At 42.6% G+C, this 19,023-nt stretch overlaps 1 protein-coding gene across 1 annotated transcript in view; it reads left to right on the forward strand.

The window, feature by feature from the left end:
- acss3 (acyl-CoA synthetase short chain family member 3) overlaps nucleotides 1-19,023 on the forward strand; it is a 77,009-nt gene that overhangs the window by 1,536 nt on the left and 56,450 nt on the right. The window contains exons 2-8 of the mRNA XM_050036753.1: nucleotides 3,149-3,293; nucleotides 3,941-4,129; nucleotides 8,418-8,552; nucleotides 11,901-12,041; nucleotides 13,914-13,994; nucleotides 14,348-14,443; nucleotides 17,941-18,092. Coding sequence (XP_049892710.1) covers nucleotides 3,149-3,293; nucleotides 3,941-4,129; nucleotides 8,418-8,552; nucleotides 11,901-12,041; nucleotides 13,914-13,994; nucleotides 14,348-14,443; nucleotides 17,941-18,092 — 939 coding nt within the window. The remainder of the gene's footprint in view (nucleotides 1-3,148; nucleotides 3,294-3,940; nucleotides 4,130-8,417; nucleotides 8,553-11,900; nucleotides 12,042-13,913; nucleotides 13,995-14,347; nucleotides 14,444-17,940; nucleotides 18,093-19,023) is intronic.

Raw genomic sequence — 19,023 nt, forward strand, 5'->3', positions numbered from 1 at the left:
CACAAGGCATTTGATCTGGTCCGCTTGTAAATGCTGCCGTGAGAACACGAACCAACTCTAGGCAACTTTGTAACAGAATGAGTCCCTGATTCAGACCAAAGCAAGACAACTCTAGGTCTGAGTTGCCACTGACAGGCTCAGATTGTTATTCCGAGTGTCTGACAACATTATGGAAGGATCCCTACAGAGATAGACCCTTGTGTTGAAGGGTAAGATCCATTTTGTTTAACTAGAAACTGCTTCAAAATTGTCCCTGCCAAACCCACCAGACTTAATTTAATTAAACAACAATTTTACCTTGTATAGAGCAGCATATTTTTATATTTAACTGGTGAATTTAATGGTTCATTTCAACCAAACCAGATTAAGTGATTGTTGGAACAGTGGAAAGACAAACCAAAACAAAACAGCTTTTGTGAGTCTTATTTTGCTTTGTTGGCTTTAAATGAAGTGTGTTTCATGATGACAAAATGACTGTTTTATTTAAATGGATTCTGGTGTGTGATTTCAGTGCTGTTTCTGGTTAAACAAAAATGATCTCACTATTTAACAAAAAGGTCTATCTCTGTAGGGATCCTTTCCACAATGTTATCAGACACTGAGAATGAATCTGAGCCTATCAGTAGCAAAAACAAACACTTATAGTTGACGTAAATTGACATTGCAAAATTGCCCCAAGTGGTTACATCGCAGCCTGTTTTGTGTCTGCTGGCATCAGCGGTCTCACTCAATGTCAACGTTACCTTTAATGGAGTTAAAATTAAAGATTATTGTCCTCCATTTTGATGAAGGGGTCTTAATGTTTGAAATGTCTTAAAAATGTAAGTGAAATGACCAGGTTTTTCAAAGTGTGTCTTGTGTTTCTCATCGAGGCTAGCTAAAGCTAGTCTAACAGCTAATGCTAGCTTCTCAGCTAATGCTAGTTTGTCAGCTCAGGCCTGCTAACAGTAGAGAGGTCTTGTAAGAGAGGCGCAAAGTGAGGCTTGAAAGTTTCTTAAATTACACCAAATTTTACTTGAAAATAATTTTATGTCTTTATATTTGTTGTACAAGTAAATTAAGATGTTTTCTAGATGGGTAAAAGCTCTCATTATAGCTGCAAGCAAACCATTAAAATGCCTGACAACCGACGTACACCTGCACTGGGAATGGAATGAATTGAAAATATTTTTGTTTGTTTGTTTGTTTGTTTGGACGGTGGGGTTGTCAATTATATCATGTAGCCTGGTAGAAAAAGAGCCAGAGCTGCCTGAATGTAGCAACATTACTGTCATGTTAAAATGAAGGACACAGCCAGTGTGTCTCTCTCTGGCTTCCAAAACACCATCTGCTCAACCTGCTCACTGCTCTTTATCCATATGCACAGCACCAGAATGGATTGAAACTGTCGCTTTATCAAGTGCATTGATTTGTGTACTGCTGGCACAGGCAGCTGCATATGTTTTAGTTTCAAGTGGTTTCATCAAGTTGTGTTCCAATATTAAGTGAAAAGAAAGAACCCTATCAGCCAAAAATGTACTCTTCAGGAAAGTATGCTTTTAGAGATGTGGAGATAGAGACGGTGGCATATGATGTTGATGATACAGAAACCTAAAGTATGTATGGACATTAGGAGTGGGTGATATATTGAATATACTCGATGTATTGTGGCTTGTTCCTGATGGGATGTCTAAAAAGACTAAATTGTGAATATCAAGTATAAATTGTCCAGTCGTCTCTTTTTAAATCACCGCCATGAGCTCACTTTGGTTCTCTTGCTATAGACACACACACACACACACACACACACACACACACACACACACACACACACACAATAAGACTCACAAATGTACACGTCACACACTCCCCCACCCATTTAGATCACTTTCTCTTAAGCAATAGTATGTGAGCAGGTGTAGCGTGTGTCTCATCTGCAGGCCTCCAGACCACTATTATTTAGTGGCATTTTGCGACCATGGAGCACCACTGGGACTTTTGGATATTGATTAGATACATTGGCTGGAGAGGTTTAAGTTTGTTTGTTGTTTACAGTGAATAAATCACCACGTTTAATGGCACCGTGGTAACAGTTAAACTTAAGGAGTGTAATGATAGTGTGAGCAGATGAAGGTGTGTGTTTTGGTACCTGCAGGGCTCCAGATGCTGAATATTTTGTCTCATTTTGCAACCATGGAGCACCACTGTGACCTTCAAATATTACTAGTACATGGACCTGGTGAGGTGTTAGTTTGTTTGTAGCTTTCAGTAAGTAGATTATCATTTTTAATGGTGCCACACTTACAGTTTAACTCATTAAGTTTAAGGATAGTATGAGCAGATGAGATGATGGTGTGTTTTTGTACCTGCAGGGCTCCAGATCACTACTGTTTAGCTGCCCTTTGCGACCATGGAGCACCACTGCAGCTTTCAGATATTACTGATACATGGACTGATGAGTTGTTAGTTTGTTTGTAGCTTACCGTGAATAAATTATCATGTTTAATGGCACCACAGTAAGAGTCTGACTCAATGAGTTTAACAGTGTGAGCAGACAGTGTGTGTTTTTGTAACTGCAGGGCTCCAGACCACGACTATTTAGTCACACTTTGCGACCATGGAGCACCACTGTGACTTTCAGATATTATTCTTACACATACTGGAAAGTTGTTAGTTGTTAGTTCGCTTACCGTGAATAATATCATCACATTTAATGGCACAGTGACAACAGTTTAACTTTCTGCAAACTGCTAACTGTTAACCGGAAGCTTCACATTCATGGCAAAAACATGAACACCTCCAGTCCAAGACAAGCCAGATGCTTCAGAATGAAAGCACCAGTGGTTCTGCTTTGATTTTTTCAACCATACTTTATTTCACTTTATTATAACAGTACTTTATTTAACTGTATTATGACAGTAGCTACTTTGTTTAACTTTATTGTAACTGTAGTTAATAATTATGTGTTTTAGTAGTCTACAATAGTGTAGAAGAGATTTCAAAATATTGAGATATATATTGTGTCTCTGAAATAGCCTAAAATATTTCAAGAATATTTTTAAAGCCATATCGCCCAGCCCTAATGCACATGTGCAAAAATATGTGTGGTTTATATGTGATTGTTGAGCAGTGGTGTTGCTTGTTGGTTGATTCTGTTTGTCTCTGTCAGGTTTGTTGGAGGGAAGCTGAACGTCTGCTACAATGCTGTGGACCGACACGTAGAGAGCGGCCGTGGAGAGCAGCCTGCCATCATCTATGACAGCCCAGTGACTGGAACTAAACAAATCATCACTTTCAGGGAACTTCAGGACCAGGTAAAGGAGTCACAGAAGTGAGCAGCAGCATGAGGAGCTGGAGGAGTCACTTTGTTAAAGCCTGATCTGGACTGCCAGGATGTGTGGTAAAAAATGGATTGAGAGGCATGCAAGTAACCTTTGGTTGGATTTCAGAGCAGTGGAGTTTGTCAGTGTTGCCATGACAATAGATACATTTTTCATCCTTCGACTGAGACTGTTGCCTGAGTTTTTCTGCTGCTGGATTGAGCCAACATTAGCATGAAACACAGCAAAACACAGTAACACAATTAATGGGAAATTATTAATTTGATGGCATTTGGGCAGATGCTTCAGTTCAATAAAGACTCAGTTGCATGCACTATAATCAGAATGTGCTTTGCCCCCAGAGCAAAAATACATTTAATTTAATTTGATTTAATTTACAACAACATATTGAGGTCTTTCATTTGTCAGGTTATTTCCAGCTGAAGGCAATCTATAAAGGAATTAAATCCACAGTTCTTTGCACATTAATAACCCAAAACCATGCTCAAGAAAGTGTGTCAGTTTTACCATCATTTGTTTATGCTGGGTATACTTAGTCATGAGCACTTAACTAAAGTAGATTAATGCGGATATTTGAAGGAGTGCAGTGTGAATGTTCTGTGTTCTATGTCTTGTTTCAGGTTTCCAGGTTAGCAGGAGTCCTGGTGAAGAACGGGGTACGGAAAGGAGATCTTGTAGTCATCTACATGCCCATGGTGCCGCAGGCCATGTTCACCATGTTGGCCTGTGCACGGATCGGTGCCCCGCACAGCCTTATCTTTGGTGGCTTTGCTTCAAAAGAGCTCTCTGTCCGCATCGATCATGCCAAGGTTAGAAGATCTTGTTATTCACCCTGTGGTTGAGATTTATCTTTTCTTGAGCCATGGCAACAGGGCTACACGGTCTTTATTAATTCAATGTCAGTCTCAGAACCTTGACCACTTATTAAAACCCAAGGGCAGGCTGATGTGATCACTCTTTGTTCTTTTTATGTGCTTATATGAAGCAGAGAAATGACGTGGCTGAAGCTATTCATTTCCTAATTCCTATTTTCATGTGCCAGTGCAAAGCTTCTGTTTTAGCCTTGAGATTTCCTTCATTTGCAAGGATGTTGAGATACAGTAAAATCATAACAGGAAAATACTCAGTAAGAACAATAGCACACTGAGGTGAAGTGTTTTGAGGTCATGATCTTGAATTATCTCAGGGTAGAGGGAGTGTTGATCTTGAGAATGTGTTGGAAATTATTACAGGTGGTGCACAAAACCTTTTTTTCCAAGTTCAGAATAAACCTGTTAGACTTGAAGCATATGACAGTTAGTAGCGCAGTAGAGCAGTAGTAGTAAAGCTTAGTGGGTTCCCGTTTAGGGAAAGGTACTGAATTCGATACTTAAAAGGGTACCGACCAAATTATGGTGCCAATACCAAGTACCGATTCACGTTAAATTCATTGGTGCCAAATTTCAGAACCTGAGAGCACATTTGGGCGAGAGCAGCAGATTTAGACAAGAGGCATAAGTATTGTGAAACACCCCAAAGCCACGGGGCCCTGAGGCTGTCAACAGAGAGCTCTGCAACCACTCTATCGACTTCCTAGTGATTCAAATCAAGTTTTAGCATGTGCTCTATTTTCTTTTCCATATTATTTGAGTAATAGCCAAGTATCACTGCAGACAGACTAACAGAAGATTAGCTCTACGTGTCATTAGAAAAGAGCAGAGGAGCAGAATTCACCCTTTGCTAAGCCTTGCCCCTTTGTGATAGTTCGTCAAGTTGTCAGAGCTGGCCTGGAGCCCACACTGTAACTAACTGCAGTCCCTGAAAAAGTATTATAACATTTTTGGAAAAGGGAAGTGATTCCAGAGAGAAGCAGACAGAGGGGTCTACAGTCTGTGTTTGAAGGATATATCCAGGATGTCAAACTGACTCAGCAGCAACAACAGGTTAAAAAGACAAAGATAGTTAGAAGCTAAAGCCGAACTATAGGCTACAGATCACAGTGTAAAAGTGAACCACCACATCACTGCTGATCGCCACACAAGACAATGAATAGAAATGGAAACTTCACTGATATTGAACCAGCTGTGTGGCATCACAGTGTGTGCAGATGAACTGTGTTTGGCTTCCAGACCTCTGCCATTTGAGCTTCGCCGGCAGACGGGCAGAAGCCAAACACTGTTCATCTGCACACATTGCGATGGTTGAATATCAGCAAAGTTTCCCTGCTTCCCTTCACTGGTTCCTGTACAGAAGCAGCATGTGTATACATTCAGTAGGCTATATCTTCAGTAGCTAGCTAGCTAACCCTACACTTTTCAGGGTTTGATTTTGGTTTTGGAACAGGGAAGAAACGTATATCTTTTTCCAACCTCTCCAGGTAACGAGTATCATTAATACACGACGTGCCCCAGGCACAACATTTAGCTCCAAATCCACAAAAACCAGCCTGAAAATGAAGGAAATGTGAAACGACTGCATTAGAGTCAACGGAGCACAGCTGTGTTGTTGTCGGACCCTGTCCGAGCCGGCCTGATGCTACGTTATGATTGGCCAGTCTGCGTTCAGACGTGGGACTTAGTGAAGGGTCAGTTGTGTCTTAGTCTACTACATATCCCCTGCAGCTTGTTCAAAATGTTTTGTGATTACAGAAAAACTTGAGTACCTGTGCCGAATTCCAGGAACTGGAACTGTAAACAGTACCCAACCCTAGCTGTGGTCCAGTCCAGCGTAGATGTTATATATAGTGCTGAATGTCTAATGAGGGATTAATGGATAAGGAGATACAAGTGATTATCACGACCAACCAACTTATGCAGTTGTGATTATCAGAGGGATCTCTAATAAAGACTCAGGGGGAAGAATGATCAACTTAGTCTGGGGGTTAAAGAGAAGCAGCAGCATATCTGCAGATGATAATCTAAGACTGATAGAAAGACAGCCTCGACTATACTGTTCCTAGAATTCAGAAGTTTTTGCCGCAGTTTGGTGATGAGATTTTCAGTGTGATGTTTAAATGATTGATCAAGCCAGATATCTAGATATTTACACTCTGCCGCTCTCAGTATTGATACCACCCAGTGTGGACTGATGAGGACTGTCAGAATTTCTTGCTCTAGAAAAAAAGCATGAACTTTGTTTTGCTTGGATTTAGCACTAGTCTAAGGTTGACAAGTGCATATTGAAGAGCACTAATGTGCACCATTCACCCTGAAAAAGTATCTGAAACACTGAAAGCCAGAGGTGCCTGAGGTCCCTTTGTGTTTGTAAGCTCAGAATGAATCTTTCACAGTGGGAAGCACTTGGCTTGCTTTTTCTTTTCGCAATCACACACTGAAGAATGATGCCATCTGCACTCAGAGTTTCTAACAGGGCAACAGAAGAATTAATGGACCAATCTGACATTTTGACAGCGACTGTTTGTGAAGATGATGATCTCTGTTGATGGATGTGTTCACACAAACATAAATCTGAAGTAATACAGTATTATTAAGTATCGCTACCAGCGACTTGATCCAGTGTTTCAACTCTTATTGTTGAGGCACTCTCCGCGGGACGCTTAATGTTGTCATGAGTTTTGTTGACTCAGTTCTTTTCAGACGAACACTTAATAATAATCTGCATGAATAAGGAGACCCTTTTAGAGAAATGAATCCCCTTTGCAATTAAAAGAGGCAAGTGAATGATCCTTGTTGAGCACTTCTCCTGTAGACATTGCAATGCTTTATAATGGCCACTAGGGAAAATAAACTATGACTGAGTGCGTTTAAAGGCAATCTCCTTCAAAGCTGTGGTGTTTGTGCATCAAACTATAAAATCTAAAAAGTTACAGAAAATATTACTGAGGGAACACTTGCCTAATATCAGACAGAACTGTCATCTCGTTACACTCCGTTTGTCCGTATTCGGTCAAAGATTATGCCCACTTTAAAGCTGGGCATACACTGTATGACATGAGTCGGTTTTAGAGACGTTTTTTCTTTCCAACTGCTGCTGTACGAGTAAGTTCAGTCAGTCCACAACCTGAGTGCTAATACTGTACGTTTAAAAACAATCAGACATCCCGAAAAGCCGCCAGACATCCACGGCTTAAAAGAGCGTAAAAGTCCATTCCTGCAAAAGTGGGCCGGACTAAGTTTTGATTCTCACGCATTCAGTTAGCAGTACCAACAAACTAGCTGCTTATATGCTGATTTAATTGATAAAAAGACATTAACCCTGGGGAAACATGCTCAAATCATACAGTGAATGCTCAGCTTATCCAATGTTCGTAGGGGAGGAGGATTCCGTTTTCCCTGACCAAACCTTATTGTGCTTTCACACCTGCCCTGTTTGGTTCGGTTCAATCGAACTCAAGTTTGTTTGCCCCCTAAGTGTGGATCATTTGGGCAGGTGTGAACACAGCAATGGCACTCGAGTGCGCACTAAAACAACCGGACTGAGACCTTCTTGAAGACGGGGTCTCGGTCCGGTTACAAACGAACTCTGGTGCGGCTTGTTTGTGGTGAGAACGTGTTCTGATCTCGATCTGAACCAACTGCAGTCACATGACACATTGTTTGGGTTAAACAAGCACGAGCATGTTACTGTTTGGGCGATATAGAGAAGAATTGTAGATTAACATCCACCTCGATGATTCCTCATTGGTTCCGGCGCACAGCTTGACAACAGCTTGAGAGTGGCGTTAGTTCCATCCATGGTTCTGGTTGGCTAATCGGTAGTCCCCCACGTGATGCTTATTGGTTGTTTATCTTTCTCACCAAGTTACTGCTGTTGCATATCACGTTCCAGACGAATCAATCAACTCAGTGGAGTGGGCAGATTCAAAGGTCTGGACCCAGGCAATAGAAACGCCTCAGGTGTGATGTGAGCCTGCTATTTATTACAGAATCATCATTGCACTCATGTACGTGAACTTGATGTGACTCGACACTGGAGTGCTGCCATAGGCAACAGACTCATACCACTAATACCCTGTTAAAAATGTATCAAAACAAATATTCAAGGCAGGTATGATGGGAGCACGAGATTCTGTTTCTAACACAGCTGAAGAAACATGATGCTGTGCGTTCTTGACATTTGAACACAGTCCAATTCTCACCTGATCTCTGTGTTTCTCAGCCCAAGCTGATGGTTACAGCCTCATTTGGCATCGAGCCAGGCAGGAAAGTGGAGTACATCCCTCTGGTGAAGAAGGCCTTGGAGCTGAGCTCTCACAGACCCTCGAAAGTCCTCATCTACAACAGGCCTAACATGGTAAGAAGCACAAAGCATCATAAAGCTTAATTTGTCAACGTGGTGTCGTTTCCAAACCTGCTGGCTGTGTGACAGAATGTAAATGTATCTAACATATGGCGGCCATATGTGATCCTAATTAATATCACTGTGTAGCTGCTGCTGTTGCAGTTTCTAACCTATAAAAAAGGATTTAATCACTGAACTCAATTTAAAGGATTAGATTTAAAGGATTATTGCCTAGAATTGGTATTTCTTTTTGTGGTTGGCGTTTGGCAATGGTGACATATAGCTGTGAGGCACTCATCGGGATGAGGAAGGTAAATGACCACTCTGTAAACTCTCCTCCTGCCGACTTCTGCTAGCTAACCAGGTTGGGGTTTTCAAAATGGAGAAGATGGCACCAGCAACACTGCTAGCTATCAAACAGATGTTGGATAATAAACTGAACGACTTGTGTGCCAATTTCAGTTTTGGACATCAGGAACTGTATTATCCTTTGTTTCAGCGAAACTTGTCTAAATCCTGGAATACTGGACAGCGCATTTCAACCAGGTGACTCCTTGTCTTTCCGTATAGAGTTTGACAGTTTGAACAGGGTAAGGCAGGCGTTCAGGTTGACAGCAACATTTTCGTACTTTCGTAAACAGGCCAAGTTAGCCTCTGAGCTAATGCATGCGCACCAGTGAAGATGGCAGAAGATAACATTATCTCAGAGCCTGACCTGACGAAGCTTTCCTTCCTCCAGCTGCCACCATCTCAGTCAAACTCACCCTGGGTCTGTGTCTGCAGCTGCCTGTACTCGAGGGCAGTGTGAAAGCGAGGAGTGCTCACTTTGCAGCTAAACCTGGGGACCAAAACATCACGTACACAGACTGACACAAGAAAAAATGATTGCTTGACTTGAAGAATCTCAGTTGACTGAGGGGTCCCCAACTGATGATTTGAATCTTCAACTTTTAAGGGGGCAGCTGTACAAACTACCGCGCATCCCCGTAGTGACGCAAGAGCTGGAGCCAATCAGAGTCTGGAGCACATTCCAGGACACCGTCTGTGTCACTGATGACATCAGTTAATTCACTGAGTCTGTGTTGGATTTATTTCTGAAACAACAAAAGCAACTGTTCAGGCAGGACACGATGTCAAGCTCAGCTCACATCCCAGCTACATCAGCTGATCTCAAACAGCCCAATCAGCTGATGGAGCAGCTGATTGATGGAAGGGAGTCAGCTGATAGATCACATGATTCCTTTCTATGCAACCAATTGGTGAATCTCATTCAGGGCGCCCTATTTAACCTGCTCTGACCTGCCTACTGTTGCTGCTTCCTCTGCAAGCTGCTTTGCAACCTGCCTCCACCCCAGCTCCTCCTTTTCATGCTGTGTCTGACTTAATCAATGTCATTTCTGTTTGTCATTGATGCTGCTGTGTTCTGTTCCCAGGGGGTCTTTGCTGCTGCTTTCCCTGCCTTAGGCTTTCCGTGTAGGCGCATGGAAGGGCAGGAGGTTTGCTTTCTCTGCCTCAGGCTTTCCTCATTTGCACATGGAAGGGCAGACAGGTGTGCTATCCCTGCCTTATGGCTTTCCATGTAGGCACATGGAAGGGCAGGAGGTTTGCTCTCTCTGCCTCAGGCTTTCCTCATTTGCACATGGAAGGGCAGACAGGTGTGCTATCCCTGCCTTATGGCTTTCCATGCAGGCGCATGTAAGGGTGGTGAGGTTTGCTCTCTCCACCTTAGGCTTTCCACGTAGGCCAATGGAAGAGGCTTTCTATGTAGGCCCGAGGAAAGGCAGAGAGGCCTGCAAATGGAAATAAAGTTTTCGTTGACTGAACTACAGTTAACTCATTCCACAACCAGAAACCATGGATTACCAGAACCATCTGTAAACATGGACAACTATAGAGCAGCAGCCTACAATGTAAGAAAAAGGCAAAAAGGATTAAATTACAGTGCACAAGTTGAAGGAGCTGACAGGATCATATTTTTCTGGAGGTGTACTTCATGATTTTATGTGACAAATAAATGGCTGATTGATTGTATGGCTGGTTCAAGTAGATGAGAGAAAGTTAAGAGTGTGTGTAGTGTGTTTGCAGCAGGGGTTGCAGGTTGACGCCCGTCATAAACTGCCTGGCACAGATCCAGTTTGGAGTGTAGAATGATTATACAGAACACAATTATGCATTAATATGGTGGCAGCAAGCTGAAATTTGCTTCACCTTCACACAAGTGTAAAAGAAAATCATCGAATTTTCAGCCCAGAAAATAGAAAGTATTCTTAGAATTGATTCCAGTGTTGCGATCATTCTTGTAATGTGTTTTTTCTGGCCCCCACGTCTCAGTTCAACGTTGTTATCAGTTACGCCGCATACCTCTGTCTGACTGTCTGTGTTCTTACATTAACACTACACGATTTCTTTTATCTGGTTTGTATACTTCAGTGTTATTTATCAGTGAATGATCTGCTGAATTAAGACATCTCTGTTGCATCTTTTTTGGAAGATAATACACGGTGGACTTAGGTCCATTAGCAGTGTAGTCAGAGAAATGGTTTTCACTGGTAATTTGGCGGAAACTCAACCCCTTAAAATCATGTGAAGCACGGCTTTGAAGGTGGTTGCGGCTGTTTGATCAATTACTGCATTCAGCGAGTGAGAGGTTGTGATTCTGTGGACACGGCTCCCAACATGAAAGCCTCGCTAAATCAGCCAAGTTTTTACTCTGGCTTGGCTTTGAGTAAATCGAGTAAAATGGGATGCATTTCAGACAGCTGGAGGTTATATGGGCTGTCTGTCCTCCGCCTCAGGAGGCTGTGTGATACTGAATGATGTCGCAGTCTTGAGCTCATTCTCGGAGAACCAAAGAAAGAAATGACTTTTCTTTGGCCTCCTGGGAGGATTTAAATGTTAATGAAATTAAAGTATCAAAGAGATTTGGAATGAGACAGATGTCAGAGATACAAGGGGCATTATGCTATGACCCCAAATTACCTCTGCTGGCGACTACAAGAAATTATAATGACTGATGGGAGTTAGAACAGAATTTCAACAGAAACGTCCGTGTATAATATGTATTTATTCGATTTGAAGAGAGAATTTATTTCCCCAGTTACTCATAAAGCAAGCAAATAGGGGTGAGTGTATATGTCTCTTTCCCCAAACTGAAAAAAACATTTTAAAACACAAATCAAAACACTGGAGTCGATGGATCTGATCAATAACTCACACTGCATGACCACCCAAAAATATGTGATGACCGTTTGAAGCTATAAAGCAGCACAGTCTTCACCACTTTAAACAGTTTCCTTTTTATAGCAGTTTCATTAGAATGAAATTGAGTATTTATATCTCATTTGTCTTTGTGTTTCTAAGGAAAAAGTATCATTGGGACCTGAGTTGAGTTTGGACTGGGAGGAAGAGATGGCCACTGCCCGGCCGCATGACTGTGTTTCTGTTCCCTCCAACCACCCTCTCTACGTCCTCTATACATCTGGAACCACTGGAACGCCAAAGGTACTGACGTTACAGGGTTGTGATCAGCAGCAGGGGAAAATCAGTACCTGGTTTATAGTTGTAGATGTCATGTAAACATACATTCTCAAGTAGACATGATTTAGTGCTCTGTATTGGCGAGAATCCGCCGATGCGATATGTATCATGATACAGGTTGTTAAATTCTAGGCCAATACCAATACCGATGTGTTAAAATAACAGTTTGATCAATAGTTGATATCAGTGTTTTTTGGTTGTGTTGTTGTTGTTTATTTTTGTGCCAGGGAAATAATGAAATCTTCATAATAAAAAAGAACTGTTTTAAGGTCATTCAGCCTTTTGAGTGAGCACAAATTCAATCATACAAATTTATGAAACAACCTTTAATATAACCTTCTTTCACATAAAAAACATCTTTAAAAATAACTGCTTCAAAAGCCTTTTTTACGACATATAATATATTAGAATCTATTTTATATTGCAGTGAAAACATCAACAAATTTCTCCTTAAAACAACTGCACTAACAGGAGTGTCACATCAAAAACTAAAATCTTTGCAATGTGAATTTTTTCGCATTGCATTACTTCCACGAGTTTAAACACTAGAATATTTTGTGTTGACTCACTTAATATGCATGAATAACTCACATCATAGGCGTGTGAAATCACTGAATTGATAAATGATCTTCTGCCGGTGCGTCCTAAGCATCATACGTTCCCAGAGGATCTCAATGCTGATTGGCTATTGCGGTGCAAATTTGTATCTGAGGTTCAAATTTTTCAACTCTCGCATCACACTGAATCAAAATTGTATCGTGGCAGACTTTATTGTATATGCAAATATCGTAGTCTTGTCCAAGGAATGGATATAATATTGTGTCGTAATAAGTAGTGATTTACACCCTTATTAACAAGGTCTCCTGCCGATTTCAACAGATTTTTTTTAACAAGGTAGCATTATCAGGGAAAAAATCTGGTGTGTCCCCTGATGTGCCGATAGTGAGTCTTAGCGAGTCTTTACTGCGTCCTTTTGTCCCAAAGGTGCTCCAGGAAAGATCTCTGTGTGTCCCAGTCTTGTTTTCTATTGTCTCTGGGACGACAGGATGCTTTTAGTGTCAGCCTGCACACAACAGAAAAACATCGGCCACTGCCATCCGTGAATGTCATCTTATTTGCAGATAGGCTGATGGCCATCATCAAGGCGAATATCGGCCGATGCCAATGTTCGGATGATAAACCAGTGCTTCCCTAGTATCTGTTCTTTCTTACACCCCTAGCAGGATTTTCAGTCGGCCCTGTTTGTATAAAGGCTGTCAGTTCTGTATAGAGCTTTTGTGTGACTCATCTGTTCTTTTGACTGCAAAACAATCCAGGCCCAATCTAAACACCGTCACCGTGACATAAATAAGATTTCCACAGCAGGAGCTGGGACTCATGCAGGAGGAATTGCCTGCAGGCAGTTCCAAATGAACCTCCCCCCAGCTCCTCTCAAATAGCATCATTTTGTCTTCGACCAACTGATGATATAAAATATCCACCTGCTAGCTACTTCCAGAGCCTAATTGTGCCGTTATTGGCAGCTTTTTTCCTCTGTGAGCTGCTGTGACTCTCAGTTATTGCCGTAAGGAGACCATAAGTTTGTGAAAATCTCTATAATAGGAGACATGAGGACTCGAGGACACACTGCTCTGCTCAAAAATGTTTTAACAGCACCATTAACTAATAAAAGCCAGAAATTGGAGTCAGTTTGAGAGGCAGTCATTTGAAAGCAAAATACCATCTCCTCCGCCGCAGCCAGGCTGAACGTCTGTGTTTAGATTGATATTACGCCTGCTTCTTTGCCTAGTGCGATACCTGTCACCAGTCTGATGTTTTTCTTATCTTGTCCCTCAGGGTGTTGTGCGCGACACTGCAGGCTATGCTGTGATGCTGAAATGGACCATGTCAAATATTTATGGACTCCGTCCTGGAGATGTAAGGCAACAAAGCATCCTCTTCTGAGTCTGAGCCATGTTTGAGGAAAAAAAAAGGAGCACGCAGTCAGCAAAGAGATAGATTGCTCTGTACTTGAAAGACGATTTGATCACCATGTAATATTTATGGTAACTGAACAGTCATACGTTCTGGAAGTCGTATGTGTTGCTTGTGTTTTTTATTTTCATTTACATTCATCATTTATGTAACATAAGCCATGTGATTTACATTTATGGGGCCTTCAGATGTTATATTTTTAGCATTTGAAGGCACAAAGGGAATTAAGTCTTATTAGAATTCTCTTTACTTACCAGAGTCACCTCCCTTATTTCACCTTCTGTATCCTCTTACAGGTTTGGTGGGCAGCGTCAGATCTCGGCTGGGTAGTCGGCCACTCATACATCTGCTATGGTCCTCTGCTCCATGGCAACAGCACAATACTCTATGAGGTAGGCCCCTGTAGACAAGGTTTGATATGTGGAACTTACAACAGCATTATTGCAAACAACCAGAAATAGCAGAAAATGTGAACTATAATACCCGAGTTGAACGACTTACAGAGTCTGGTTGATGTCAGCTGGGTTTCTGCCTTTATTGACTCCGCATGCTGATGACATCCATCTTTGGTTAATGACTCCAGTTAATGTGGACTGGGACTTTGTTCTACCCTGTCGCCATGTTTGACTCTGGCTGCTACAGTCCACTGTGGAGAGACAGACTGCAGCTCTGTTTCAGTCTTTCACTCTTAATGTCTCTGCGCCAGTGATAGCTGTGGCTCGAGGCATTACGTTTACAGGTTGTCCATCTACCTGTACGTCCCCTCCTCCCAACCTTGTGAACGTGATATCTCAAGAACATCTTTCCGAGAATTTCCTCAACTTTGGCACAAACATCCACTTTGAGTCAAGAATGAACTCATTCGATTTTGGTGGTCAAAGGTCACTGTGACCTTGCACCTGTCTAATTCTTGTGAATGTGGTATCTCAAGAAAACATTTAGGGAATTTCATTAAATTTGGTGCAAATGTCCACTTGGACTCAACAATGAACTTATTAGACTTTGGTAGTCAAAGGTCACTGTGACCTTCACTCTGTCTAATTCTAGTGAGCGTGATATCTCAAGAACACCTTGAGGGAATTTTTTCAGATTTGGCACAAATGTTCACTTGGACTCAAGAATGAACTGAAAAGATTTTGGTAGTCAAAGGTCACTGTGACCTTGCATCCTTCTTATTCTCGCAAAGTGACATCTCAGTAACGCCTTGAGGGAATCTTTTTCAGATGTGGCACAAATGTTCACTTGGACTCAAGAATGAACTGATTAGATTTTGGGGATCAGAAGTCACTGTGACCTTGCCTCCATGTCATTCTTTTAAGCACAATATCTTAATTGACGCCTCTTCAAATTTGGCACTTTGACCACCAATATCTAGTCAGTTCATCCTTGACTCAAAGTGGATGTGACTTGACTTCACTGTGACCTCACAAAACATGTTTTTTTGCCATAATTCTTATGCTGATTATTTACATTTTTTTCCACTTGTTCGATCAGTGAACTGCATGAGGCATTCCACTTGCCCAAACATAGAGTTTACATGCTCCGAGCTAGCTTTAATGTCAAGCCCTGACTCTTTGGATGCTGCTGGACATGATCCATCCATCCATCCATCTATTTTCATCCGCTTATCCAGGGCTGTGTTGTGGGGGCAGCAGGCCAAGCAAAGCACCCCAGACGTCCCTCTTCCCAGCAACACTTTCCAGCTCCTCCTGGGGGACCCCAAGGTGTTCCCAGGCCAGATGAGATATGTACTCCCTCCAACACCTCCAACAGAAGGCCCCCAGGGGGCATCCAAATTGGATTCCTGAACCACCTCAACTGACTCCTTTTTGACGCGAAGGAGCAGTTGCTCTACTCCGAGCTCCCTCTGGATGTCCAAGCTCCTTACCCTATCTCTAAGGCTGAGCCCAGCCACCCCTCGGAGGAATCTCCTTTCGGCCGCTGGTATCTGTAATGTCATTCTTTCGGTCACTACCCAGAGCTCATGACCATAAGTGAGGGTTGGGACGTAGATGGACCAGTAAATTGAAAGCTTTACCTTCCAGCTCAGCTCCCTCTTCACTACGTCAATCCACGGCAGTGCCCGCATCACTGCAGATGCCGCACCAAACCAACGATCAATCTCACACTCCATTCTACCCTCACACGTGAACAAGACCCCGAGATACTTGAACTCCTTCGCTTGAGGCAGTAACTCCCTCCCAACCCAGAGGGGGCAATACACTGGATTCTGGCAGAGAACCATGGCCTCAGATTTGGAGGTGCTGACTCTCGTCCCAATCGTTTCACACTAGCGCTAAGCTTAGCTCGAAGCTAACAGAACCATTGGGATATTCATGATTATCCCAACAGTGTAGATTCACCATTGTCAACTTATTGTGAGTGTTTGGATATCATCTCATTCCTACCCTCCATCATTTGGCAAATACAATAAATTCAGCCTCATTCTTTTATCATTCCATTTTAGTTTGTAAATCATTTTAGCATTTTACAAAAAAAGGAAGACTGTAAAATGGACTTGCACTTGTATAGCGCCTTTCTAGTCTTCTAACCCGTCAAAGCACTTTTACACTACTCACATTCACACATTCACACGCTGGTGGCCGAGGCTACCAAACAAGGTGCCACCTACAACTGTTGTATTAGACATCCACACAATGATGGCACGGCTGTCAGGAGCAATTTGGGTTTCAGTATCTTGCCCAAGGACACTTCGACGTGCAGACTGGAGGAGCTGGGGATCAAACCGCTGATATTGCGATAAGTGGAAGCCCTGCTTCACCTCCTGAGCCACAGTCGCCCCAAAGTAACAGCGCTGATGTAATGTGTGGTCCTCAGCATAAAATCTACACTGTAAGACGTACTGGAAAAGATCAAGAGACAGACACACATCCTTCTCTGCCCTGGCCTACACATTCTGTTGCATGCTAATAACCCCCCACATAAATAACCTGCGTAGAGAATGTATTCCACGAGCTGTCAGGCCGTCGACTCACAAAGCAAAGCCAAATTACCTGTAATAATCGGATGCATCAAGTGGCTGTTCAAAACACACAGTCATGCAGAAAACATTAAGCTTGTTTGTGCCTAATTACCATTCATCTTTATGAGAAGTTGGGTGTGCTGCATGGCAATGTTGTGCTCAGTGGAGGGGCTGCGTCCTAAAGATTTTAACCGATAAAGTTGGGTGAAATTAACATTTTGCTGAAATGTACTGTTTTTCTGTCACCTGTAGGAAGCAGCACAGCTGGACAATGAATTCATCTGACTTCCTTGAATCAATGTTTGGCTCCAGCCACTGAGTTTGTCTCACATGGCACTTGTACTAACAGCCCATCGCTCCTCAGGCATGATGCTGCCAACCTTTTGTCTTTCCTCTGATCAAGACACAGACACAAATATTTATCCAGAGCAAAAATGACACCCACAACTCACTGCTGCTGTTTACCATTCTCATCTGTAGTTGTCTCCTCACTGTAGGGAGAGGCTAGTTGAATCGCAGAAACACAGTGGAAATTGCTATTGGAGTCATTTGCCCGCAGGCTTCTTTTGTCTATGTCTTTTCTTCTAGACAAACAATACTCCAATAGTGCAACTGTGTTTTCTAATCCGTGGATTTCGGGGCCCATCTGTCTGGAAGGCAGCCTTCCAGTGAGCCTCTCCAGTTTAAACAGCTGCTCTATGAATATTCATGGTTTGTAGTTCACAGTTGAAGTGAATTTGTACAGCGGAACATTGTGGAAATATTGCTGTAATGTTTTTGAGCTTCCATAATAATCCATGTATCTGCTGTTCGCTCTGTAGACAGTCCGTCATGTGATTTATATCCTTGCATCCCGTGTTACAGTTTGTGAACCAACCAGCTGTCGCTATTCTGTCTGTTTTACAGGGTAAGCCTGTGGGGACTCCAGACCCAGGGGCGTTCTTCCGTGTCCTATCTGAACACGGAGCCTCCTCCATGTTCACAGCACCCACCGCCATCCGAGCCATTCGCCAGCAGGACCCACATGCTGAAGTTGGGAAAAAATACCCCCTGTCCAGGTAGTGAGCCACACTTGACACAACAGGAAGTCCCTGTTATGTTGATAGTGCAGTATTTCCTTTGTAATTCAACTGTTTTATTCATCTATTCAGTCAAATCTGAACATGTCTGGCAGTGTAAAAGCGGCTTATGATCCATGTTCTTATCATGTTAATTGAGTGATACATGGACTGAAGCACAAAATTTGGTGCTCTGAGAAACTAAATGTGAGAACTGTGAAGACAGTGGGTGAAGGTTTTAACCCTCAGCTGCAGGTTGTTTGTTGAGCTCTGAAATGCCAGGAGTGATGTGTTAAAGTATGTCCTGGCTGACGGTGTTCTGCACAGCCTGTCCAGCCTCTCGTTAGTCTCCGGCCATCTGTTGATGCACAGCGCTCTCCCACCTCCACAGCTCGCAGTCTGTAACCTCGACTCGCTTGGGTCTTAATCAGGATGGATAACAAACAATGGCAGGTCACCTCAGCTCACCCACATTAAATCATACTGCACGGGCTTGTTTCCTCGGCTGCCTCTGTCTCACAATTCAGGTAAAGGTCTCCTGTAGCTCCGAGTTAAAAACAAACATTTTTCATAGTATTAGTTTGGCCCAGCGAGTGAAATACTTGCTGAGATGATCGGAATTGTTAATTGTTTGGTGTGGTGCAGAGAAATTTGGACCTCGAGGGTTGTGGTGTCAATGCACCACTTTCATTCTGTTCAGCAGTGTAAAAATGCCTCTAAGCACACAATCATAAAGCAATTCGGGAGCGGGTGACCTATGGCCCTGGTGAATCATTCAGTAACTCTGGCACTGTATGCTGAACTTGACGATCTCCGGTTGTTTCCTGAGCTGAATGCACAGCACCTTTTTTAACTGCTGTACTTGCAAACAGAGATTATTTCCTCCAATATCTCTGCCTCAAATATTTGTTGGCGTTTATCCTCTCAGTTT

Source organism: Epinephelus moara, chromosome 23 (genome assembly GCF_006386435.1).
Source record: "Epinephelus moara isolate mb chromosome 23, YSFRI_EMoa_1.0, whole genome shotgun sequence".
NCBI lineage: Eukaryota > Metazoa > Chordata > Actinopteri > Perciformes > Serranidae > Epinephelus > Epinephelus moara.